At 31.0% G+C, this 26,292-nt stretch overlaps 1 protein-coding gene across 1 annotated transcript in view; it reads left to right on the forward strand.

Annotated features, from left to right (window-relative positions):
• DACH1 (dachshund family transcription factor 1) overlaps positions 1-26,292 on the forward strand; it is a 411,464-nt gene that overhangs the window by 374,018 nt on the left and 11,154 nt on the right. Inside the window, 3 exon segments of the mRNA XM_054701972.1 lie at positions 6,481-6,628; positions 9,576-9,719; positions 10,219-10,287. Coding sequence (XP_054557947.1) covers positions 6,481-6,628; positions 9,576-9,719; positions 10,219-10,287 — 361 coding nt within the window.

A 26,292-nucleotide genomic window follows, 5' to 3' on the forward strand; every position in this document is an offset into this window, starting at 1 on the left:
AAAGTTAGAACATGAACTATGTGAACACATCATTAAAAATAAGATTTACTTCTCCACTTAATCTTACATATATATGTGTATATATTTATTAAATATATTTAAGATATCTACATGTATATGGCCATGTACATCTGTGTACATCAGGTAAAATAGATATTAAAGATCTTACTGAGTTCCATGCCCAGTAATACACACACAAGACATACATGTACATATACAAACATTCATACTGGATTTATGGTCATTAATATTTTGACATTATTTTACAGAAGGTCTTAAGTGCTTTTCTTTTATTATTGTCACATTTATTGACTTATAGTAATTGCTTAGGAATCCCAACGAATGTTTAAATAGTATGACTGATTGGACATATGGTATAAAATGTGCTTTTTGTCCAAATTCTAATTTGGGTAATTACATTCTGCCTACCTCAATTTCCTCTGCAATTTCAATTACATATAATGGGGTTCTTTGCTTTCTGTTTCAAAATGGTAACATACTTTTTCTATGGTAAGTTTAAAGGTCCATATTTGCTTTAGAGGTATTTTATCAGAATAGTAGTAACAAAGAATTTTGTTGAACTTTATATTTTTCAAATCCTACAATTCCAGATCTGAAAGTGAACATTTATCAATGCATATGTACTCTTTTAATTAAGCCTAAGACAATGGACAATATTTAAATTTAATGTATATAAAATCTGTTTTTTCTACAAGTAATGATTCAAAGATCCTTCACAATAATATGTTTAAGAAATTATTATTTTAATATTCAATAGTGTAATTTTATGATGTTCTATACTTTGATAATTCTCAATTTTAAAATTTGTAATGGTTGCTGCAAATGACACCAGTATCAAAATTTAATTATGATGAATGTATTTTTTGTGTTTTAAAGGAGGACATGTAGAAAAACACTTTATACTCATATTTGAAAATACACATCCAAGCACCCAATCTTTACTAATCCGGAAGTTATAAACTTGACTGTTTCAGAGATTAAAAATAATAATGAATAAATAAATCTACACTAAGCTGTAGAGATTTCACATTAGTGAATGATATAAGTATATTCTAGATTTTGATTAAGACTTTTACAGATTGACTTTTAATGCATTTTTTTTCAATCTGAATAATCTTTCATTATGACTTTTGCATTCAAATATGTCCCTGAAGAGACTCCTGTGAGATTTTTGGTGAGGAAAGTAGAATTTTAGCATCAAAACTAACTGGATATGATACTTTTAAGCATTGACTACCATTTAAATACATTCTAAGCAGAAATTTAACTGCTATTCTCAGTCTGAGCTTTCATGCTAAAACCATAAGTAGAACCTAATTATATAAGGTTGAGAGAAAATACTTCTCATTGTTTATTTTATTACAGGATTGTTTATAATAATTTAAAAATATTAAATCAAGAATAGGTAATTAAGTAAAAATAGGAAATATAAAGTAAGTATAGAAAATCAGCAATGTAATTAATTATGAGTTTATCATTGAAGACATATGCCATGAAGGAATATATAGTAGGAGTTTAATTACCAAGGTTTGCCTATATGGAGAAATGAAACAATCAAGGAAGGTCTAAAAGGAATATTGAAACCACAGTGAATTGTTTTAACCAGATTGAGTCACCATGATCTAATAAATATAATCCAACTATAATTGTAAGAAGTAGTCTCTGGTTTTGCTTTTGAGGCAAGAAAATGAAGAATTAGACTTAGTGTAAAGCCTAACATACTATGATTATATATCTCCCAGTCTTCATATTTCTATGTCATGACAATAATCTTATGCATTTTAATTTTAAGAGAAATTATAAGGTTTTTTATTTGCATTATTACTACATAATTTCAAGTATAATAGTGTTAAGCTATAGAGTTAGAAAAAAAAGTTTTCAAGAAAAAATGAAATAATACATTGACTTAAAAAAATAAGGCTAGATCAAGATCAGATATATTGGTTTTACATGATATATTTTTACCTTTAACCATGATTATGTATTATGCTTTCTCCTCCTTTGTTACTATCATCAATTTGTAAACAGAGATCATTAAAATACAGTAAACTATAGCCAATATTCTACATGGTTTCCTAAGATGAAAAAAAGAAATCATTAGTCACTTCAAAGCTGCACTGTTTACCATATTTATTAATTTGTGTTATATGCAACAATGATAATAATAATAGTAAAGGTAATATTTATTGAACTACCTTAATGTGTCATTATAATGGGAAACATTCCTGGGTGTCTCCTCTACTCCCAATACCCTGCTATCACACCATCTCTGACACTTCTGATCATCAAATTAGGACAGTTTTCCCACACTAAACAGTTCTGCAAACCCAGGTGGATGTCCTACCTAGAGATAATGTCAGACCCCACAAGTTAAGAGTTTAGTCACACAAGACAGTCCAAGCTCTCATTTTAGCTGCCAGTGGTAAGTGTAGATGTAAACTGTGTTTCTGACTATAAAGCAGAGTTTTGCCCAACCCCTCTGCTTGCTTAAAATTAATTTGCTAAAGTAACCCACAGACTCAGAAAACATGTTATTTACTAGGTTCTCAGTTCATTTTTAAAGAATATAACTCAAGAGCAGCCATCAGTGTCTAGATTGAGAGATATGGGAAGGGACACGTGCTTCCGTGACCTCTCTGAACACACCATCAGTATGTTGATCAACACAGACTCTCTCTTAACCAGTTTTGAGTTTTTTTAATAGGGATTATTGATTAAATCACTCACCTTTGGTGGTTGTTTCAGTCACTCGTTCTTCTGCTTTCGGTGGAAGTCAGAGAAGCGGGACTATAAATTCTGATACTGAGACAACCGTCTCCCTCTTACTAGCTTTCTGAACATCATTTTACAAATGAGAAAATGGAGGTGAATAAACCAATTGAATAAGGTAACACAATGGTAGTGGAGGGTTGATTGCTCATGTTCCCATATTATTACACACGATCATATGAATCACAGAAAAGACTTATGCCAGAAGGTGCTTTTGACAAGAACTTCATTATTGATTGGCTTTGGAGAATAACATTAGCATTAAACCAATTATAGTTGTATCTTTTTTTACAAGAATTCTTTGAAAATATATCAGTTGACATTGTTTTTTCTTCTGTCTATGAAAGTTCCTGGTTTCAAGAAACTCTATTCCTCTCATCTTGGAAAGAAACGTTAAAAAAATACATTAAAAAAGGTTAAATAGCCAAGGAGTTCTGATGTAAGCTTAGTCAATTCACTAGTTTAGGATTTGGGCATGTCATCTGATCCCTGATTTGGTTTTCTAAAAAGGTTTTATTAGTTAGAATAGGCAATAGCTAAAATCCCCTTCAAGTACGGTATTGTACTCTATTAGAACCACACAATTTTTCATGACATTCAGAGATATTTGATGAATCTTGTTTATCTTCTGATTCTGAAATAATATTATATTGCATATGAATATGGAACAAGTAACATTTACCTCTAGAATCTAACTGGAAATAATTTATCTACATCTACATTTTGTCAAAAGCACCTCCAAGAGTCTACACACACACACACACACACACACACACAAATTATATATAGACATAGACTCATTCTCTAAAAATGATAAAAATAATTTAATTTACATGGTAGTCATATTTTAGATAAAAACAGTAGTGTATTATGACAATCATTATGCCTCACTTATAGGAAAAGAAATTTGAAGCCATACAATCATTATCTCTTACAATTACTGTGCCACGAAAGAAATTTAAATAAAATATATTGGACATAGTTTATCGTTGTCCAACCTCATCATCATGAAAATTGGCCTTCTCTTGGAGAAAAATTCAACTTTTAAACCTTGGTCGTTTACTGTCGTGTTCATATTATCATCACAAAATCTTGCCCAATAGTGCATGTCCTCATGAGAATCAACATTTATTGTGATCTACCTGAGAAACTTAAAAAAGTCACACAAATCTGAAAGTACATTAACACTGATGGTTAAATGGTTTCCTAATGATTTGTAGATGTGAACACTACTTGCTATTGCTTTTCCCAGTCCCCTGCTGTATTGAAATTTAAGTGTTTTTTTTTTTTTGCAAAGCTGTCAGGGGCAATAACATAATTTTGCATATGCATCAGTTTGGCTATAGTGCAGATTTTTGTTCACACTGAACTCCTACTGATGTGCACTGATTTAAAGTCTAAAAATGAAACTTAATTTTATATAGCTTATAAGGAGTCCCTAGAGGGTATTGTATCCTAAAAGCTAATATTTTTCAGATATAATCAGCAGGAATAGGTAATGTATTACCATTAGCAATATTAGCAGCAACTGTAGCAAAAGGAAACAGTAAACACAAATTCTCTTAGCTTCATATTTTATAACAATATTAATATAAAATTACACAAATTAGAGTTGCAGTTTAACATTATTCAACATGTTTATTCATAATGATTGTTTCATATTTAAAGAACACCAAAATATTGTGTTTTGTCAGCCAAGGACAATAATAGTTTAATAGTAATTTATTTTAAACAGCTACTGATAATACAACCAATCAACACATTAAGTGGTGCCAACATTGGCATCTTGCTAAATAATCTCTAGACATTGCACAGAGAGTACATCTTTCAAAGATAAGTCAACAAGAGCAATCAGAGCAGAAAATTAGAATTTGGTATCTTAGAATTAAAATACAGCTAAACTAAAGTTTTAATTGGGGTGATCTAAAAGGGCACTTGATGTAATGATCTCTTTCATTTGTTACTAATTGTTTGTTCCTGATGAAGAAGAAACATACACAGGAATGTTGCTGAATTAAGATGGCAGTTTCCTTACCGACTACACTTTATTGTTAAAAAACAAAAGAGTGGGGAGGGGTGAAGTGTCACGTAGAAATCCTAAAACTTCTTTTATATCACAAGAAATAACTGGGAAATTCAGTGACTCATATAACAAATATAAAATAGTTTATATGTGCTTGAAAAGAGAATAAAATTGTGTCAGGACAATGCTACCTTAGTGGACTGAACTAAGGGTTCATAACTCTTGGCTTCAAAGTCAAGCTGGGGTTGAAATTTCTGATCCAAGCTGCTTATGTTGCCCCTTGCAAAGGGGTCACATCCTAGAATATATATGCAAATGGCACCAACTCCCATTTTTTATTTATAATTTCACTGAAAAATCCTGTCTCATATCCACTTATTACAAGAATTCACGTGAGGCAAAATATTTTCTACTTCAAGATAACATTTTGTGTTGCTGAGTTGATATTGATAGAAATTTCAACTCTAATATTTATTGATAATCATATTAATAATCTCCTAAAGTAACCTAGAAGTTATGAATGTTTTTTATATATTATGTGAGAATTTTTTCTATATTTTGCATGTCCTTATTTTATTTAAACGTATCAGACTACTACTATATTTTAATTAACATGAAAATTATATATAAAATATCAAATTATATATAAAATCAAATTATATAAAAAGGATTCCATAATCAGTTGTATAAATAAGTACATTGCTTTTACTATAGATCTTGAATGCTATCAAATAGTCCCTTAAAAATCATTCTCTATTTCTCATAACTATTTTGATCAACTCCAAAAATATGTGTTCTTTAGTCACTAAGTTTTGGACCTCTTAAATATATATCTCAAGTAATATATACATATATAATTTTTATTTATAATGTTTTTATATCTCATATAAATTGTAAATACTCTCTGGGTCTTGGTCATGTAGTACCAAATGAGTGAAAGTGCCCCTGCTTCAGGGAACTTACCTTTTAGTGGAGACACAACATAAAGAAGGAAACAAATAAATATATGGTGATAGTACATAATAATAAATACTATGGTGTATTCTCCAGAGGCGAGAGCAAAGTGGGTTTGGAAAGTTATTCTAGAAATAGTGGCAAGAGAAGGCTTTTCTTGAGTGGTTCCTGAGTTAAGACGAAGTAAGGTCATGAACCATATAAAAATCCTGAGGGAAACATCTGAGAGCAGCAAAAACAGCTAAGTCCCTGATGCAGAGGCAAATTGATGGCTGGAGAAATGCAAAGAAGACCACTGCATCTTATGTAATTTCGGTAAGGAGTGTTGGAGAAGCTCCAAGATAGGTGGGTAAACCCAAGAACACTTGAGGTCATATAAACCATATCAATAATTACTTATAGAAGAGTTTCAACATATTTTTTTTTCAGTTGTTGTTTTTTAGATATTCCTATCTGCTGTTTTCATTTAGCTTTAGATCTAGGTATACTAGCTAGAGGCTCTTTAATCTGCATTCCATAAGTATTTGTCTACCTAAAAAGTTTCATTTGATTTAGAGGTTTTGTGTTTTAGGTCCTAGTGAGAACAGAGTTAATATATAACAAAAATGAAAGAATTTGATAAGTAGGTTATTTCCTTTTAAAATGCTTTTAAGTAATGAGTGAAATGTGCTTTGTACCAAAATATTACAATTCTGAATGCCTTCTTTGTACAGGGACTCTTGAAAGTTGCCATAGATAATGCCAGAGCTCAAGAAAAACAGGTCCAACTGGAAAAAACAGAGCTGAAGATGGATTTTTTAAGGGAAAGAGAACTAAGGGAAACACTTGAGAAGCAGTTGGCTATGGAACAAAAGAACAGAGGTATTTTCAAGCTTCCAAATAAATTTAATGTTTTTTATAAAATATTAAACATAGTACTATGATTGGTGTTTAATGAGGCTCTCGGTTTCTTTGTTAACTTACTTGTAACTAAAATTCAGAGCAGGATTTGAATCCTGGGCTCATTGAATTTCTTAATCTATAAAGTACATGATTTCTCTCTGTTCATATGTCAGGGACTTGAGATATATTTTATGTCATTAATCACATATCACATAGTGCTTATAGAGCTTAACAAATTCATAATTTTAAGATAAGAATGAACTGTGATAAGATGACAACCGTGAAGAAAATTTCTATATTCATTCACAGTTGTTCTTTGAAAAACTTGAGTTAAGTAAAGCTAAAATAGAAAATACTGATTATTCAAGTGAAACAGATTTAGGACGATATTTATCAACTGAAGTTAAAGACTGATGAATATCTGAACAAATGACCAAAGTTGAGTGTTTGTTTAATTTTCTTTATGAATGCCTCGTTTTCATCCAACAAGGTTAAATACACATTAGAGTAATAAAAAATATGAATTTGTATTGGGTAAAAGTTTATATTAGTAATCTATGAATTGTATCTTTTAACATACTTTAATGGTGCCTGTACAGATGATTTTGAAGGTCATTCATATTTATATGTTTAGATTATGTATGAGTTTGAAGAATATTTTTTTACAACCAACTTCACTCTTGCCTCAACTATAAGACTCTCCTTCTAGAGTCTAGAAGGGGAGCTTGTTTTCCCTCATTTCATAAGTATCAAATATAAAAGCTCCATATATTATCCTTTTATTTGTTTGGCATGGACATTTAAAAATCAGTTTCTAGTTTCCTTTTAAGACTGGCAGAACTCCCTAAGTTTTTTCATTAGTTAGTAGAAACAACAGTTAATAGGTTCCTGTAAGGATATTGATTTGAGAGGTTGTCACCCCAGGTGTAGAACATAGTTCTAAATAATGTGGTTTCGTATAGATTCAGGTACAAAAATAATCAAGACAAGATAAACATTGATAACGGAATGTGTTCTAAGTGAATAAGGAAGTTTGGTCAGTTTATTATTGAGAACCATCTTCCATGAAAAATCCGTGTCTTGATTTTTTTTTTAATCACTTGGAGAATCCCATTTTTGGACAAGACTTGCAGGCAGACCCTTGAATTCCTAATGCAACCCTTTGGTTCCTTGAGAGACCTTCAGAGTTTTTTTAGTTCAAATGTGTTTCAGAATTTATATTCTTTTATTCTTTCAACCACTAGAGGGCAAAACATTTAACAGAGCACACCTTGCTTGAGCCTCTCATTTAATTAATTGTGAAAATAAAAATGAAGGTTATAGCTATCAATAATTATTTATTATGTATGTATCTGTTGAAGCAGTGTATTACCCTGAAGAGAAAACATGGCAATCCCATTTGGTTCAATCACGCAGGAAGAAACAATTAGCAGTCAATGGCGAGACACTGGGTATTGAGTTTTTAGTGTTTTAGTAATGCATAATCGAATTAAATAATTCAGAAATTACTGTTTTCTTTTCAAAGAGGCTTATAAACACTCTTTAGAAAGAGAAAAAGTAGACAAGTAATTTGGTTAAGATAATCATATGCTATTCATACAACTAAACAAAGAAATTAGCCTTGATTTGAAACTTGTTTTAATGGTTTTCCTTCTAAGACTGTAGCCAATATACATTTTGATAAAACAGTTTCTGTTAATATATAATTTCAGCCACAATAAACACAACAATCAATGTCCTGCTCTCCTAACAGCATTAATAATGGTAAAAAATAGGGTATGTAGAAGTGAGAAACTGAAACTAAATTTTTATTGAACATTAAATTCTTATTGTATGCTTTGAGTACATAGTGTCTTAATCTGTAATAAAATACCAAATGTAAACTTGGAATGATTACTCCTTATGACTAACAACCAAAAGGATTTCCTTATACTAGTACTGTCATCTTCTAATCCACAATGTTTATCAAATATTGAAAAATATTTCAAAGAGAATTACATGTATGCTTCACATATGCTGACTGCTTAATATGTATATATTGTGAAAGATAAAATAGTTATCATTCTGAAAATACATACTAAGTTCAATTAACATACACTTTATGGAGCAAATTTGTTAGCGTTATTATTTGTTGTTTATGTACAAAGATTTAAATTGAATAGTAGAAATTAAGTAGGAAAAGTATATTGAGTTTTTTGTATCATAATCTATTTTAATAAAGTCATATTTTTGCTAGTAGTACCACATTACTGTTAGCAGTGAAGTTTTATAAACCACTACATTCTTGCAAAGTGAATATATAATGTTTCATAATATTGTAGGTCATATAAACTTTCTATGAAGAAATTAGTATCTTTGAGCAAATTATAGTAGCTTCATCAAAATATTTTCTGCTTATATTTGTTATTTTTTTCTCCTCATAAATAATAAACATTTTTGCATTTTCCAAACTTAAGAAATAAATATGAATAACCTAACCAGAGAAAAACTGTTTTGTGCAAAGCACTTATGGGAACAAATGTTCCATTAGCTACTCAAAATTGAGGCCATATAAAGAGATAGGAAGTGTGCTTATAAAGGTTTACACTATTCAAACTACTTTGAACTATTCTCACTTGATGGCAGAGATTAAGCCATAAATTTATTTAATTAGGTCTCAATTTTCTGGGAATATTCATATTTACTAAAATTAGTTTCTTGTTAAATCTATCTTTACATATGACAATTAAAGGCATTTTTATTCAACCTAAATAGAAATTGGCTTTCTTGAACATTTTGCTGGAATTTAAAAATGTGAGGTTTTATGAACTTCTTCTGTAAAGGTAGACTCTATCAAGCAGGAAAAAAAAATTATAAACAAAATATAGACCATTTGTAAGTTTGGACATTATGAAAAAACTTTTAATATGCATATACTTTTTTCTAGCCATAGTTCAAAAGAGGCTAAAGAAAGAGAAGAAGGCAAAGAGAAAATTGCAGGAAGCCCTTGAATTTGAGACGAAACGGCGTGAGCAAGCAGAACAAACACTAAAACAGGCAGCTTCAACAGATAGTCTAAGGGTCTTAAATGGTAAGACGGTGCATCTTTATGCATGAGTAACTACTTTTCATTTTTAGTACTCAAAAGACATGTGTTTGTGGCTTTGTATGTTTCTGTGTCTTGTGATTCCTTAAATTGCTTGTAGCTGAAAGCATGGTAGGTAGAATAGTCGCTGGTGTTGGGAGAAAGCTTTATTTCATAGGCACTAACACCTTTTTGTTACTTAACACTAGTATCTGGGACCTGACATAGCTTCTCTGTTTAACCAAACCTGTCTCTAATAAAATGTAACAAAATACTAATCTCAAAACTTTGCTACCCGGAGCTATTTTTATAATCAAGTTTTTGTTACTTATGTATCATTCAAATCTTTTGACAATTCTTTTGGTTATGGTCTTTGTTCAACCTTTGCAAGTTGACAAAGATTTATGTAATTTTAATTCAGCACTAAAGTAACAGGTTGCTCTTTTTCAAAGGACAATAGGAATCAAATGAAATATGTGTCACTCTTACCTTTCTGTGTTTTTAGACTCTCTGACCCCAGAGATAGAAGCTGACCGCAGTGGCAGCAGAACAGATGCTGAAAGGACAATACAAGGTAGGAATTTGCAAAAGGCTATAAATCTAGATCTTGCTATATGAGTTTTTCCTCAGCTTTAGCCTGTTATTCAAGCATGTAGCCTGCCATCTGGGCCACATCAAAACAAGTTCAAACAAGGTCAAGTTCATCTTGCTTGTTTATATGAGTGAATTCGTTTTGCGCTGATAGATTTTCTTTAAATTAACAGGTCATTTCTGTTTATACAATGCAATTAAAAACGAATAATTAATTTTAAACAATGTATGATTTAATTTTGGGCATAGTCAATGTGTTTTATTGAATGCTTAAAGCCCAATCTAATGCAGGAAGGACTGAAAAGTTCTATTCTCTGTGCTATTCATAGCAATTAGTCAAATAGGTGCTTCATAACATTAAAAAATTTCCTCTTCTCATTTTGTGACAGTCACTGCAAGCAAGATAGGTGCAAAATAGACTAGTTGGTTGTGAACAAGAAATAAAATTGTTTAGTTCTATGGGGATTTTTCAAATGTTTCATTATGTTGTTATATACATTTTAATAAGACAAATCTACTGAGCAAAATCAAACCTAGAATACTAAAAGGAGTTGTATTAAACATGTAGAAGAGTTCCACATGTTTACTGTCCAGACCACACTACTAGAAAGAATGAAATCTGAAGGTAGCATGCATTCTAAGTCTATTCTAGACTACAAACTCAATCGACCAACATGAATGCTAAACAGTAAAAACATTTATTGTCTATTTCAAATGAAGATTATTCTTCAAAGGAAAGCCTAAAATGATTAACTTCTATAATCTTCCCAATTGCTTTTATTTTGCATTCTAAGCTTAATCATTTTTGGTATATTGTTTGACATTAATTGTGTTACTTAATCAGCTCCAAAAGTGTCATTCTTAGTTTAGTGTAAAGGAAATACAATTTTGTAAATTATCATGTAATTGCAATAAATTAAAAGAAATCAAAAAGATGAGGAAACAATCCTTGAGAAAGAATATTATATATTTTTGCCCTATATTTATTTTACCTGAGACCAAGATAATTATTTTTTAAATCTGAAGGTTTGAATCACATGTTATTATATGACATTTCCATGGACATACAAATATAATACAATTGTAGGTATAGAAAAAACTTTGTGTTTAAAGCATTATAGATTTTAGCAAAAGTTATGTGCGTGTATATTATTAAAATCATAAGGTTTGTGCTATATGTCTTTCTAAAAAAAAATTGAATGTGGTAACAGTAAATAACTTACAACAAAGCCAGAATGACTTTATCAGGGACAATAACCTCAATAAATTCAGTGTAAGGCTCAGGCCTGATTTGTGTGTGTATGTACTAACTTTGCTGATGTCCAAACTGGTCTAAGGAAGCACATGAGTCTCTAGGTAGATGTGATATATAAATTATCTGTGATCCACAGAATAACAAGCAAGGTGATCAGAATTCAATTTAAGAAAAATTATTGAGAATATGTACCTGTATATAAACAGGAGATGCCATTAATATGAAGAATTGATCAGGCAATGATCAAACATTTTTTGCATAATTGACATATATTTTATAACTCTGCTATCAATAATATTTTAGTAATCAATAAAGCTATAGTTGTTTCTATTTAAATTTTTAAAATTCATATATCTTCAAATATACACTTCATTATGGATAAAGCCTTATTTGAAATATTGCTATCTCTCAATTTATATTGTGATTTGCTTATTCTGAGAAAAAAATTTAACTATAAAATTGCCTGATGTTTGCTATCCAGAATGCTATTCCTGGGACACCATAGAAAAGTCATTAAAATAATTTTATAATTAAGGAAACAAAACACTTGAATAACAATTATACATAGGTGTTTAAAGTCACATATAAATTATAATGGGATTATTTATGCATCGATTTAATTAATTCATTATTCATTCATTCTGTCAATTAAAAAGATGTTCCTCAAGTCTAATGTGAATAATCAGTTAATAACTTACTTCTTGCATACTTTCTTTGGTTTTATATTGTTCAAAATAGACAATTTTGAATAAAACACTTAACTAATATTCATGATTTTGATTAGATAACATGCTTTTTTTCACAAATGTAACTTTAAAAGTCATTGTAGATGAATCCGTGTTTCTGGGCTAGTTGCTAAAAAGGTGTTTGTTTCATGAGCAGTTGAACAACTCAAGATTTCAAAAGCACATCATATTTTGCTACTTTACCTCACTAAATAAGCTCAGTTAGTCCTTTTGAGCTTCTGTTTTTAAAATCTTCAAGTCCATTAATACATTTGGAAGCTAATAAACATAACAAAATTTACAAAGAAAAAGACTAGATAAATACTGAGTCTAAGCACAAGAATGGTGAAGGAAAAGAAGAAAGAATCAACACTCATTTAGGGGATGGTTTGCAGCAAGCATTTGAGGAATCATGAATGTCTGCTGCTTCACAACTCAAGAATGATCAGTCGACTTTTTACTGTCAGTCTTGGTGTCCCCCAGCCCAGGTGTGATAATCTGTACTTCCCCTTACTCCTAAACCAGCCTTAGCTGAAATTATTCTCTATTCCAAAATAAACAAAATTTAATAGAAAGACAAAGGACATTCATATTTCTTTATGCTCACCATGTACTTATATTTAGTGTTTGGGCAATAAATAAATATCATGGGGCCTCCCTGGTGGTGCTAGGGGTTAAGTCTCAGCACTATGACTCTACGAGCAGCCACTACAGCACAAGTTTGATCCCCGGCCATGGAGCTACCCACATGGCACAGCAGACCTCTCCTGTCTCCACTGCTGCTCCCCTCAGCAGTGTATTTCAGTCAGTCTGCCTGTTCTGTTCCCTGCTCTGTCTCTGGTGAATCCTCTCACACAGCCCCCCACACACCTCTATTCTACACCCCAGCTCTTGTATGCATAAATAAACAAACAAACAAACAAACAAACAAATATCATGGTTGGCCCAAGAGCTAGTCACTTAGCATTTGGGCACTTAAATAATTCTCAAGTGCCAAGTAATTACATCCTAATAAGCACCTCATGTTAGATTAAACATTGTTTCATATCATTTTGTTGTACCATTTCTGTAAAACTACAGAGAAGGGGAGGAAGAAATGAGAAAGCAGTTTAGAAACTATTCCTGGATAGCAAATTAATATTGAAAATTCTTTGTGATTTTTCATTGCTAACATTTATGACAACTAACTCAAAATTCATGAGTTTTGACTGAACATCTATTTTGTCTAGTCAATAAATATCCTTCAAAACCCATTCTGCACACATGTAAGTGTACTTCCACACACTTATACAGCCAAATAGATAACATTATTGTGGATTTCTTCAGCTAAATTCTAGTTTCTTTATTCTCTGTCCAGGGCAAAGACATGCACCTAGGTGGTCTATTTAATATGCTTTAACAATTAACAAAATTATATCCATTTCAGGCAGACATCTCTTTTTTTTAAGATTTATTTATTAATGCATACAAGAACTGGGATACAGGCCAGAATTTTGGGGAGTGAGAGGATTCACCAGTGACAGAGTGGGGAGCAGAACAGGTAGAATGACTGAAATACACTACTGAGGGGAGCTGCGGATGAGACAGGAGAGGTCTGCTGTGCCATGTGGGTCAACTCCCTGGCCTGGAATGGAACTCATGCTGCAGTGGCTGCGGGTAGCTTCATAGTGCTGAGACTTAATCCCTTGCATCATCAAGGAGGCCCACAGGCAGATATCTCTTAAGAGTGCCCCCAGATACTACCCAACTTTTGTTTAATATCTCACAGGAACTCAAAGTCCATTGCACAAATTCAAAAGGATCTTCCTTCCTTCTCTGCAAATCTTCCTTCTCCTATATTCTTTCCCTATGGTGCCATCATCCATCCAATAAAATTTGCCCCTTAATATATAATGAGGGAAGAATGGAGATTGGCATTTTCTTCCCTGACCCTTCCTGCACAAATACATCTCCCCTCTCACTCTCTGATCTCTTGTTATAGTGGATATATTTTTTTAATTTCCTGAAAATATCACACCTTTCTCCATCTCTCAGGATCTGTTTGTCTTTTTCCCTGCCTTACTTATAGTTGTTTGATATTTCATCTTAGAATTTATGCTTCCAGGAATGCTTTCCAGACCCTATACCTGTGTCCTTGAAGCACCTGTCTGCATCCTAGGTTTACTTCCTCCTTTACTTCCTTACCACAAATTTCTGTTCTCCAAAATAATATGTTGTGCATTTGTAGTTCCTTGCTCAGTGTCTTCCTCTCCCTGGATGGGAGCCATATACAGCATCAACCATACTTTTTTTTTTTTCTTTTTTTTTTTTAGTATCTTTAGTTCTTGCATGTTTGACACATGCATATGAATGTGTCAAATGTTTGTGCTGCATTGGCAGCATGCTGCCTGCTGCGTATTCCCTGAATGCACATAACAACCCATTGATGAATTATCACCTATGTTTGTTTTAGATGAAGAGAACCGTTTTTGTTCTGATGTTTCTCAGAATTTTGTTGGAGAGTCTTAAGAGAGGAAGTAAAGGATAATATGATTCTGCCTGGAAAAGTGAGAGTTATAAATTCTGGCAGTTTAATGTTCATATCAAATAGTTTAATTAACTGTGTTTTTCTACTTTGTGCATTTTTATGTTACATTCTTTTTGCATTTTGACCTAAGATTTAGAGTTTGTGAATATTCACAGGAACTAAATTTTTCATTTTATATATATTTGTCATTTAACATACCATAGTCATGTATCTTAAAAATTTCCTTTCTCTTTGATTTAGCACCTCACTTTTGGTTTATCAACCTCATGATTTTCTCTGATCTGCTTCTTAAAATTTCAAATTATTGAATCTTCTCTGTATATTGTTTAATTAGTCAATTATAGGCATAAACTCTCATGTGGAAGTAATGTTGATTAGTGCTGTTATATGTATGTCTTTCATAAAATTTCCAAAATCCTAATAGTTCACTTTCAAAACAGTAACTTTTGCTTTTTTTCTTTCTAAGGAAAAAACCTATCCTCTTAAACCAAAAGTAATTGTTCAAATCAATGGGAATGTGGACCACAGTTCTTCCAACATCTTAGACTATCTTCAAGATGTGCTTCCAAAATCTTGGCTTCACTTAGAAGTCTATTTCTTTTATTTACATCCAATAGCCATAATCAAAACTCTTTGGCCTTTTATTCTTTTTGACTGATCTCAGATCATAGAAAACCAAATATTCTTCCAATAAAAAGACATAAAAGACTTGCCTATACTTTAACAATCTTTTTTTCCAGTTGAAAATATCTTCTTTCTGATTCTGAGATATTTGAAGACTCATGATAAATTTGAAAATTATTCATATTTCCACAGATATTTACTGACCACTGATGATATGCCAAACACACTCTTATGATGTTACTGAATTAGCAGTGGGAAAGAACTTTTAAAATAAATTTCATTTCTTCATTTTGTAAAGAGGAAGCGAAGACACAGTGAGAATACATGACCTGTTGGAAGTTCCAACTTGATTTGATCAGCTGGGAATTTTCACTTAGTCCGGTTGCTTTTACATCCTTTATTTCTTTCCAATTTTAGATTAGAATTAATCTAAAATATACCCTTTTTGTTCTTTAAAATATATCTAATTATCATTATTATTTGTTTAGTAATGTATGGCCCCAACATATCATAATGTAGATCATTCTTATGAGTAGAATGTGTACCTTTTGTCAAGATTGTTGAGTCACAAGCAACTATAAACCAGAGACACACTAACTGGGGTGGGCGGGGGGAGAAGAGGAGGGATCAGGGCAAAAATGAGGAGGGTGGGAATTGTATGGGGAATATAACCAAAATGAAAATGCATACACTGTGCAAAACTGAAAAATGATGTAAGAATTATATAAAATAAAATAAAATATTAAAAAAAGAAACATAGAAGTTGATATAAGGAAAAGGAATAAAATGCTCTCATTGCTCACTCACATGCCTGTTAATTTTTATCTTGACATAAAATATAAGGCATTGGGTGAAAAGCTCACAGCTCACAGGGGATGCTTTCTTCTTGATGTCTTTAGAATACCTTTGTATGTAACAGCGACCAAAATAAAAAGCAATGCCTACTAAAAAAAAAAAAAAAAGATTTTTGAGTCAAATATTTTAGCTATAGTGAATGTCTTAGAAATACATTTTCTTTCTAGACTTAAGGATATTATATAGTAAATGGAGCTTTTTGTTTGTTAAAATGGAAAGGTGGATTGGAAGCTAATATTTATTGAACTTTCCCTGTATGATTTAACTTAAAGCTAAGATAACTGAAGTTCAGAGAGGCTAATTAGCATTTCCACATTTGAACTACAAGTCAGTGGGATTGCTCACTTTTGAAAACAGATGGTAAGACCCAGAGTCCTGTTTGTCTCCTTCATGCCTTGCTGTCTAGATTTACATTTCACTTTTCTAGGTTATCTCTTTGCAGCCTCATCAGTCATATTGTATAGTTACACTTGTTAATGATTTAAAAAATTCAAAACAGTCTGCTGATTATTACTATTACTGCTAGCAATAGTAGTAATAACTACTAGTAGGAAATAATGTACAATTGGGAAAAAATGTGTCAATTTCAGCTTTATTTTTAATCATTCATTATGCCCATATTATAATGTTAATACATTTCAGAAACTTCAATGTAAGTGAGAAAAATAAAATGACAATAAAAGAAATTAGGAAAATAAACATATTCGATAAAAGACTTCAGATAAGATTTCAGTTTTGGTTTAACAAAATACAATTTGGAGAGCCTTTTCCTTTCTTTTGCAATTTTTTTTTTAAACAGTTGCTAAATGATATTGCAAAATGGTTATACTGCAAAGGTTCTAAATTGAACCTTACTTAAACTTATCACTTTCATAAGCTCTTTATGAGAGTACTGTTTGAATTTTATTTCATATTATTATTGCACATATTTCCATTTCTAAAACTTTACAAAATAGCCTTAAGTTTAATGCAGGAGTGGAGCTTGTTTAGATGCCTCTATAAAACCTAGCAATTATGAACTGTTGTTAGAAATCAGATTTAGATTCAAATCTCTGTTTCACTATTTTTTTCCTTTAGTAGTTGTTTTACCTCAAAGGGTTGTTGTTAGGATTAAATAAAATAATCCATGTAAGCACTTAGCACATACTAAGCAATAATGTGCACGCAGTTAAGTTTTAGCTGCTAATATTAAATTTTATTAATAGGAGTTAACATATTCACTACAGCACCTAGCAACTGGTAAACACTGAAGCTATTATTACTCCAATACATTATTTACTCTTTTGAGGAAAAAATTGATCTTTATAATATAATGTTTATTTCCATAGTAAAACATTTACATAAGTTGGCAATTTTTGTGTTACCTGAACCTAATTTTCCATATTTAAAAATGTCTTTGTTGAGCAAAAAGTGGATAAGAGGAAGCTTCCATTAAGGACAAAAAAAGGAGAGGCTACTTAAAACTGGTTTCTAAGCTGCCTGCATTTTGACTATTGTCTAGTCACTTTTAAATGTGCAATCACCATATAAATTGCCTCAAACAAATTTTCTTGGTCTTAAAAGATAAATATTTGAATTATTTAACTATAAAAAAACCAATAATTTATTTCTAGTTTCTTGGCACTGGTTCCTAGTGTTTGGCAGTATTTCAATACAGCTAATCAATTTAAGACACCATTGATTAAGTTGAACAAAAGATGATATTGATTTCAGGCAGTAACCAATAAACAGCCTATTGTTCAATAGTTATCACAGGTCATTGTTAACTACTCATTTAACTAGACAATCAGAGTTATTATTAAAAAAGAAAATATCAGAGATACTCATGAGATTGTGTATTTATAAAACTTTTAAATATGTTCTTTTAACTCAGTTTCTACATTCTATTCTTTTAAGAAACATATAACAAAATAAATCTTGTATTTTATATACTTAAATTCCCATATAAAGTCCTGTCTTAGCTTTTTGTTGGAAATGGCTACTAACACAATTTAAACTAGTTACACATGGAATTAGACACAGAGGGCAGTTAAATATAATATTGCTCAAAATAGTAGCAAAATATTATAAGATCAAATAAAACTATGCTCCATGTAAGATGTGGTTCTTATAAAAAAAAAAAACATTATCATTCATACATGTCTGTCTCGAGTTGTGACATATCATGAAGTTTCCTGAAGTGGTTTCACTTCTTACTCCATCACCCAATAGTAGGTAAAGTGTGGGGAAACAATTAATATTAATTTGAAATGTATTTGAGATCATTATGCTTGTAAATGTAAGATAATAAGTGAGAAGTAGTTTAGGGGAACCTAGGCAATATAAGAAAGAATTGGAATTGAAGATTTAGAGTGAAATATGGACATGGTACAAGTAAATTGCTATTAAGCTTTGAAACACAGCAGTCATTAATGGAAAATATGATAAAATGTTGTTGGCTTAGATAAAATTGAAAAATGGAATTAAATTGGCTTATTCATGGACATGGTTGTGACTTGGCTTGAATATTGTCTGAAGACTAGAGTCCAAGTGATAAATGGAAACTGGGAAAGGTATTATCAAATGACCCTGCAGACCAATGCTAGATCCATTTTAGTGTAACATCATAATTAGTGATATAGAAGAGTGGTTAAATATAATACATCGATGAAATTCACAGTTGATTCTAATTTCTAATATAAGGTGTAACGTACAAATGTGTGTAGAGTGTAAGTGTGCAAAATAAATTTAGAAATGTCAAGATGAATGAAATGAGATTACCTTTATAAGAAAGAAAAAATAAATTTAAGTTCTGTTTTTAGGAAACGTTTAAAAAACTAAACACATATCTAGAGTAATATATGTCCACTTTCAACTTTTCATGTTATCACAATAACAGTGACTGGCTGTAGACTAAGAGAAGTGTTAGAGAATGTATTGAAAAATAAGTCTTTGTCATTTTAATAATATATATATATTACATATAATACACACATGTATATATATATGCATTTTTATTATTAAGAATAGGCAATTTGAAGTTTGTCTTATTATAGTCAATACATACATTTATTATCAGACAGTTTATTGTCATCTTAAGATTTAAGAAAAAATTATTTAAAATATATTTTTTCTTTGAGTCTTTTTTATCTACATCACCAAGGGAAAAATTTGATTGCCATAATATCAAATTAACTTGCTCACTGAGATCATAACTGTAGAAAATGACTATAATTTTTGAAAAGCTAAAAATTCCTATTTAGTAATATAGATAAAGTTGTTCATAGGCACAAAGCCTGCTTCCTTTTTTTGAGTCTACTCACAGACAGCTTAAGTACTTTGGCCATCTAAGAGAACTTTTAATATGTACTCAGTCACTTCTTTAAGATGGAGTATAGATACAGTTTTTTAAAGTTTTTTGAGAAATGGTATCTATCTTTCAAGAGTAATGAAAGTACTTTGAAAAATATTTATATTTCAGAAAAGGGGCATCCATTTGTAAAGTCTATCCATTAAATAATAGGATCTAACAAAATAAAATATTGGTATATTGGACAGTTTATCATCAATTTTGATAAATATATATATACTTAGGTATTCTAGATCTATAACACTTTGCTTAAATTCTCCTTTAGAAAAAAAATAAAACATCATCATTTAGACTAAAAATGTAAAAATGCATATGTTGTGTCATTCCACCTCCCATGGATAGGGACAGAATGCAGACATGCCACAATAATGTCTTTTATTTCTACTGTTCGAACCATATTAATGAGAACATCATTTTGGAGAACTAATTATTTCTATTTGTCTTGTGTCACACTTTCTAATTCCCTTATATTAGCACAGCCAAAGCAAATTAATTGCTTTTCCAGCAGTTGAACCTTGTCCAAGAATGAGCTCACATTCCCTTCCAGTTTCCCTGTTTCTGGGAGTGCATTGTGTCAGAAATTTCTCTTGATACTAAACATAGTCTAGAGAATATCTTTACAGATTTCTGTGCGCTCACTTGATGAAATTTATAAGTTTAAGTGACCCGCCAGGAAAGATAAAGTTCTTAGCTGCAAGATTATACATCAAAACAGTTAAAGTGAAATTAAAATTAAATGAATGAATCTCAGTGAAGCAAAAAAAGCAGTAATTAATGGTTCCCTTAATTGTCTTCATAAAATATTTGCATGGGTCTAATTTGCATAATTTGCATGTATTAATTAATCTTTCAAAGGAATTTTGTGCTGAGAGAAGCCAAAAAATCTCTTTGTTTTATTTAACATCTAATGAAATATTTATCTTCTTTAATGAACTTCTCATCTTCATTAAAATAAAAATTGCACAAGTTTGTATGTTTTAAATGTTTTTATAATTGAAGTATTCAAAAAATCTCTTTAGACTTAAACAGCTGAAAAACAATCTCATTATTTGCATTCAGTATCATTTTAACAACAGCAACACTAAAAAAAAGAAAGTCTAATTTCACTTTCTCAAAGGTGGCAAAGCATTTGGTAAATGTATAAATGAATGTAGCTATTTAGTTTTAAATGTAGGATATACAAAACCCTGATCATTTCTCTCAGTGGTAATGCTATTTTTATGACTGAAATAGTGGGCAACTAGAGGGTACATATGAGAAAAATCAGTATGTTTAATTGTTTGGGAAATGGTTCGTTGGTTGAAAATATTTTAACTGGTTTAAAGAAATTAGTCCATTAAAATCCATTTGCTATTATTAACAACTGCTAGATTGACTTACAATATTTTCTGGCAGAAGTTTTACCGTTCCAACTTTATTCTAAATGTGCCTGCTGGAGAATTGCAGCAGGGGTTTCTCCTCTCACAAACTAAGAGATCATAGTGAAAACCAAGAACGTGCCTTGGAAGGGATGAAATGCAAAATTTCATCAAGTGCCAAGTAATATATCTTCAAGAGAACTGAGGATAAATGTGAGTAGAGAGCCTGGAAGTTAAAATACATAGGGGAAGGGAAATTGGTGATCTGTTAATGGTCCTTATTGGCTGATGCAGCAGTGACTCAGGACATTACAAGAACTTTAGCTGACATTTCTAAAGCAATTTAAATATGCATAGATTTTTCACATGTTATTTTTATTGATCTTCACAGCATCCCCATTTTATATTTGAAGACACTAAGGTGGACATACAGCAAATTGCTTAAAATCAAACCTTGAATTCAGGCTCTAGGTTGCTCCTATATGACATCAAACTTTTTATCTCATGATCATTTATGAAATGGCTATGAGTGGCTAAATGTTAATCTAGATAATGAGGGTGGCATACATTTATAAGAATTAGGTTTCAAAGAGCAAATATATAGTTCTTTTCATGTAAAGCTTAATATCTTATAAAGTCAATCACATTGACTTCGGTTTCCTATAAAATTCATCTTTAGGAAGTAAAAGCTCATTTCCATTATGCAAGTATTATTTCCTGCCCTATAGCCACACTCAGAATTTGCAGTTTCTCATGAGGTTTTCTCTAATATAAAAGAGAAAAAGAAAACCATTAGCTTACTAAGATTATTAGTCAGTGACAAAATAAGTGGCAATAAAGACATCTTTTTAGCATTCACATTGATAATATATTTAAAGAACTGATTTCTAAAGGATTAAAATAGCATGAAGACCATTTAGTTCTAGGAGAAGAGTGTCAGAGTGAATGCCATGGTCTAATGTCAACACTACCATTCATTAAAGTTGTGAGTCTAGTAACTGCTTTAATAACTAAGAATTATATTTTTTAATTTTATGCTGAATTTTATACAGATATTTTCATACTGTCTAAATAACAGAGACATCCAGTTTTTTGTGAGTAGAGACGCACACACTCCCATGCACATACATACATAACCAATAGGTCCATAGTCCATTGGGATTTGTGAATTCTTTACTCAGACTGCTTAGGTTCAAATTTCCACACTGTGATTTAAAATCTATGTAACAGAGCTTCCCTGGTGGCGCAAAGGGTTAAGCACAGCACCATGAAGCTATCTGCAGCATCTGCAACATGAGTCTGAACCCCAGCCGTCCAGGTAGCTACCCACATGGCACAGCAGACCTCTCCTGTATTGCCTGCTGCTCCCCTCAGCAGTGTATTTCAATCTGCTGTTCTGTTCCCCACTCTCCGGTGAATCCTCTCATCCCCCGCACCTCTGACCTGCACCCCAGTTCTTGTATGCATAAGTCAATAAATCTTTAAAAAAAATAGAATCTGTATAACATTGTGTAAATTAAACTTTTCATTTGGAGATTCCTAACTATTACAACACAAATATAGTCATAAAACCCAACACACAATGTTATAATTAGGATAAAGTGATTTAATAGATGTACTACAAATGGCGAGTGGTGTCTAGTAGAGGCTAAGTGCTAAAAAGAATTTGCTATTTTTATAATTATGCTCAAATTTAATGTGATAGTAGTTGCATTAGTGTCAATTAGTGATAACATTTAAATATTATTTGAATGTAAAATAATTGACTTAACGCCAATGAATGTTTTTCCATATACGACACATTCTTTTTCTTTCAGTTGCAAGTTGCAAGCTGAAAATTATGTTCATCAGATTTTCAAAGCATTCATTTTAAATAATTCATCCAGAGTATAAATTTTAAATTTTATGTCAATTTTAATAATATTGGTTAAGGAGATTATTTGTAACCACATTCTGAATGATTATTCATGGTTTCCAAACTAAATAAGAGATAAACTGGTTATTTTTTATTCATTTCAGATAAAGGTGTTAAGAATTTTTATTTATTTATTTTTTATTTTGGCAAATTTCTCTTTATATGGTTTGGATTGCCATATAGTGCAGAGTAAATATGGAGTCTTCTAATTCATGTATAATCATACTCCAGAGACAGTAAATCTCCAAACATACTTTCACTTAAGCTTACTAATTATACCTATAAAACGATGAATGATGACTACAAATTATTGGATCTGACTCTCATTCTTTATTTATTTCTCCCTGGGAGAAAGAGTACTGGATGGGGAGATTTTAGACCATAAATTATTCCCATACATCATCAAGTATACTGTGTTTAAATTTGATTCCATACTATGGTTTTTACATTTACTTTTGAAATTCACATTTTAACAGATTAAGAAGTGATTACTTTATTTGGTAATTATGTATTATGGCAAAATGGTATTTGCTTTTATTAATAATCTCAATGTCTTTATTTTTTCGTAACAGCTTATATTGGCTAATATAGTTTAAGTCTGCACTGGGTTAAATTTTCATAGTCTTTTTTACTGGCTTTTATAAATTTCTCCAATGAAGGCACATGAAATTTCATAAACTGGGCTTCATTCTCGTTTAAACAGTTGAGACTAGAGAAAAAAGAAATCCACTAATAATAAAAGAGTAGATGTAACACTATAAGAATGGCAAGTATCTTCATATGTTGCTTACTGAGCTACCATTGCTTTACAATACTATATAAGTTTTAGGGAGATAAGTTAACACCTCTGCAAATGTATGTTATCACATAATGCCTATAACCAAAACATCAGAAATCTTCCACCATAATCCATTTAGTCCCCCTAGCTTTCCTTGTTCCCATTTTACACGGCCTTCCCCATTCGCTCGTGTAAGGTCTGCCATCAGATTTCAAAGATTTGTTAGTTTTTGTCTGTTCTTTGCTTTACTTCTTAAAATCCATGTAAGAGTGAAATCATCCTGTATTTGCCTTTTTCCTTCTGATTTATTTCTCTTAGCATAACCCTCTCTATGTTGTTTACAAATGGGAAGATTTCACTTTTTTTTAATAGTTGAATCCTATTCCATTGTGTATATATACTATATCTTCCTTATTCTCTCATCTCTCCTCAGGCACTTAAGGTGTTTTTATAATTTGACTATGAAAAATTGCTGTAGCATTTATGATTTTTGCAAATAGAAATCAGTATTATGACTTCTGTGTATGATGCTGGACAGAGTTCTAAATACTATTTGTTATAAAAACAAACTCATTTCTTCTTGTTTTGTCCTAAATTCAATTTAAACATTGTATCAAAATTATTTCTATAGAGTGACAATGAAGAATATACATTTGGAAATGTGGTAATGGGTACTATAGTTCTGGAATTTTGCTAGAAATAGTGGGAAATTGTATTTAAAATTCAAGGTGGGAAACTAAATTGCAGGACTTAAAGAATGAAAGCAGAGGTTGGTAATTCAAAATAGAGTAATCTGGGACAGCGATCCAAACTAGTTTAAATGATGATAGGTTTGTCTTGTGACTCTTGGCTTCCTATGATAAGAAGCATTTAGGTAGAGTTGTAGAGTAAGTAAGCACTGTGGCGGATATGGAACTGGAGTTTGAAAGTGAGGTGATTTGAACGGGGAGGTTCAAATAAGAGACACAACTTTCGACACCATTAAATAAAGTTTTATATTGAAATATAGACTTTCTTTGCATAATCTTGATATTGTTATTATTTTGAAAAGGCTAGAGTGTCAAGCCACTTACCCTCAACCAAAGAAGATTATAACAGCAAGAGTAGCAAATGCAATGGTGAGAAGCAAAGTATGTTCAAATGACTACGAGTTAATGCATAGGTATCGTTTTTCAACATCCTTACTGTAATGAATGTCCTGATGCATTTTTTAATAGAGTAAATATAATGTAGCTTTTTTTGCAGCAGCAGTTAGAAAAGATGGATTACTCAGCATTGATTTTTGTCCCTTAAAGTGAATATAATAAAAGAGGGACCAAAAAATTTATAGTGCAACATTATATACATAAAATTAGAATAGAGAATGCTAAAAATACATAGTGCTATATTAGATAATTCATATTTTGGCTTATTTATTTTGCATCTTTGTTGATTCTGCAGATTTTACTCATGACAAACTGTCAATTCAACTCTTGCATTAAGAGACATGTATTTTTCATGATATTGTTTCCTATGGCAATATGTTGGATCCCAGTCCTTTCAAGTAATCAAATGGTACTGAATAGAGTCATAAACAAAAGAGCAACTATAACTTACTCTCATTGTTAGCTTTTTCCTCTGATGCATAGATATTCTTTGCAGTCACTTAAACCACATAGTACATTCTTATTTTGGTGAAGGAAAACTAAAATTTACACTTTTTCTTAGACTTGGTAAATAAAGGATGCTCATGTAATAGTGATCTGAATTATTATTAACACAATAAAGTGTGTTAGAACATAGTAATATTAGTCCAAACTCATATTTTAAGCTTTAAGAGTAATATGATTTTTAATATATAAGGCATTTACTTGGTAATAGAGTCACAAGTGTCTAGTTAGAGTTGCAGCATTTAGGTATTTCTCACTCAGCACTAAATTAGTAAAGAACCAGACCTGTAAAACAGAACTGATAAAGTTGTGAACACTTCATCCAGACATGGTGATGTTATCAGTAACCTGATGGAAAACAGACAAGATTAATTATCCAAATTCAGTTAATGTTTTTATAGCTATGGCAATAAGTTTCCCTAAAAAAAAGGAGATGCAACTGAAGTTGGACTAATTAAAATGAATCAGGGATATTAAGATAAAATAGATGCTCTTGGTGGAACAATTTTGTATTGTCCTCATGCAACTATGATTTAGTGCTGGAAGTAAGAGTAATGTATTATCTCTATGGAAAGAAAATGAAAGATTTTTATTATAAAGTGATTTTGATATAAGCTAGATGGATTTTTATATCCATAATGCTTTTAAAATCTAACCTTAATTCAGGATATAATCTACATGGTGACATAAGTTAATTTTATTCATGTCACAATTTTTAGTGGTGGGAAAATAAGGCAATGCTGACAATAACCACAGCCACAGTTATTAATTTTAATGGAAATAGTGGCCTGTTTTACCATAACGGATGGTAGAATTTCACAGAAGGCATGAAATATACATATTATCACTGTTTATCACATTTCTAAATGTATGCACATTTATTATAATATACTTTAAATGTTTATTTGTAGAGATTTTGTGTTTATTTTTTGAAATCCTATTAAAGAAATTTG

This window comes from Talpa occidentalis, unplaced genomic scaffold (assembly GCF_014898055.3).
Source record: "Talpa occidentalis isolate TD23 unplaced genomic scaffold, MPIMG_talOcc4v2.1 talOcc4.5, whole genome shotgun sequence".
Taxonomy (NCBI): domain Eukaryota; kingdom Metazoa; phylum Chordata; class Mammalia; order Eulipotyphla; family Talpidae; genus Talpa; species Talpa occidentalis.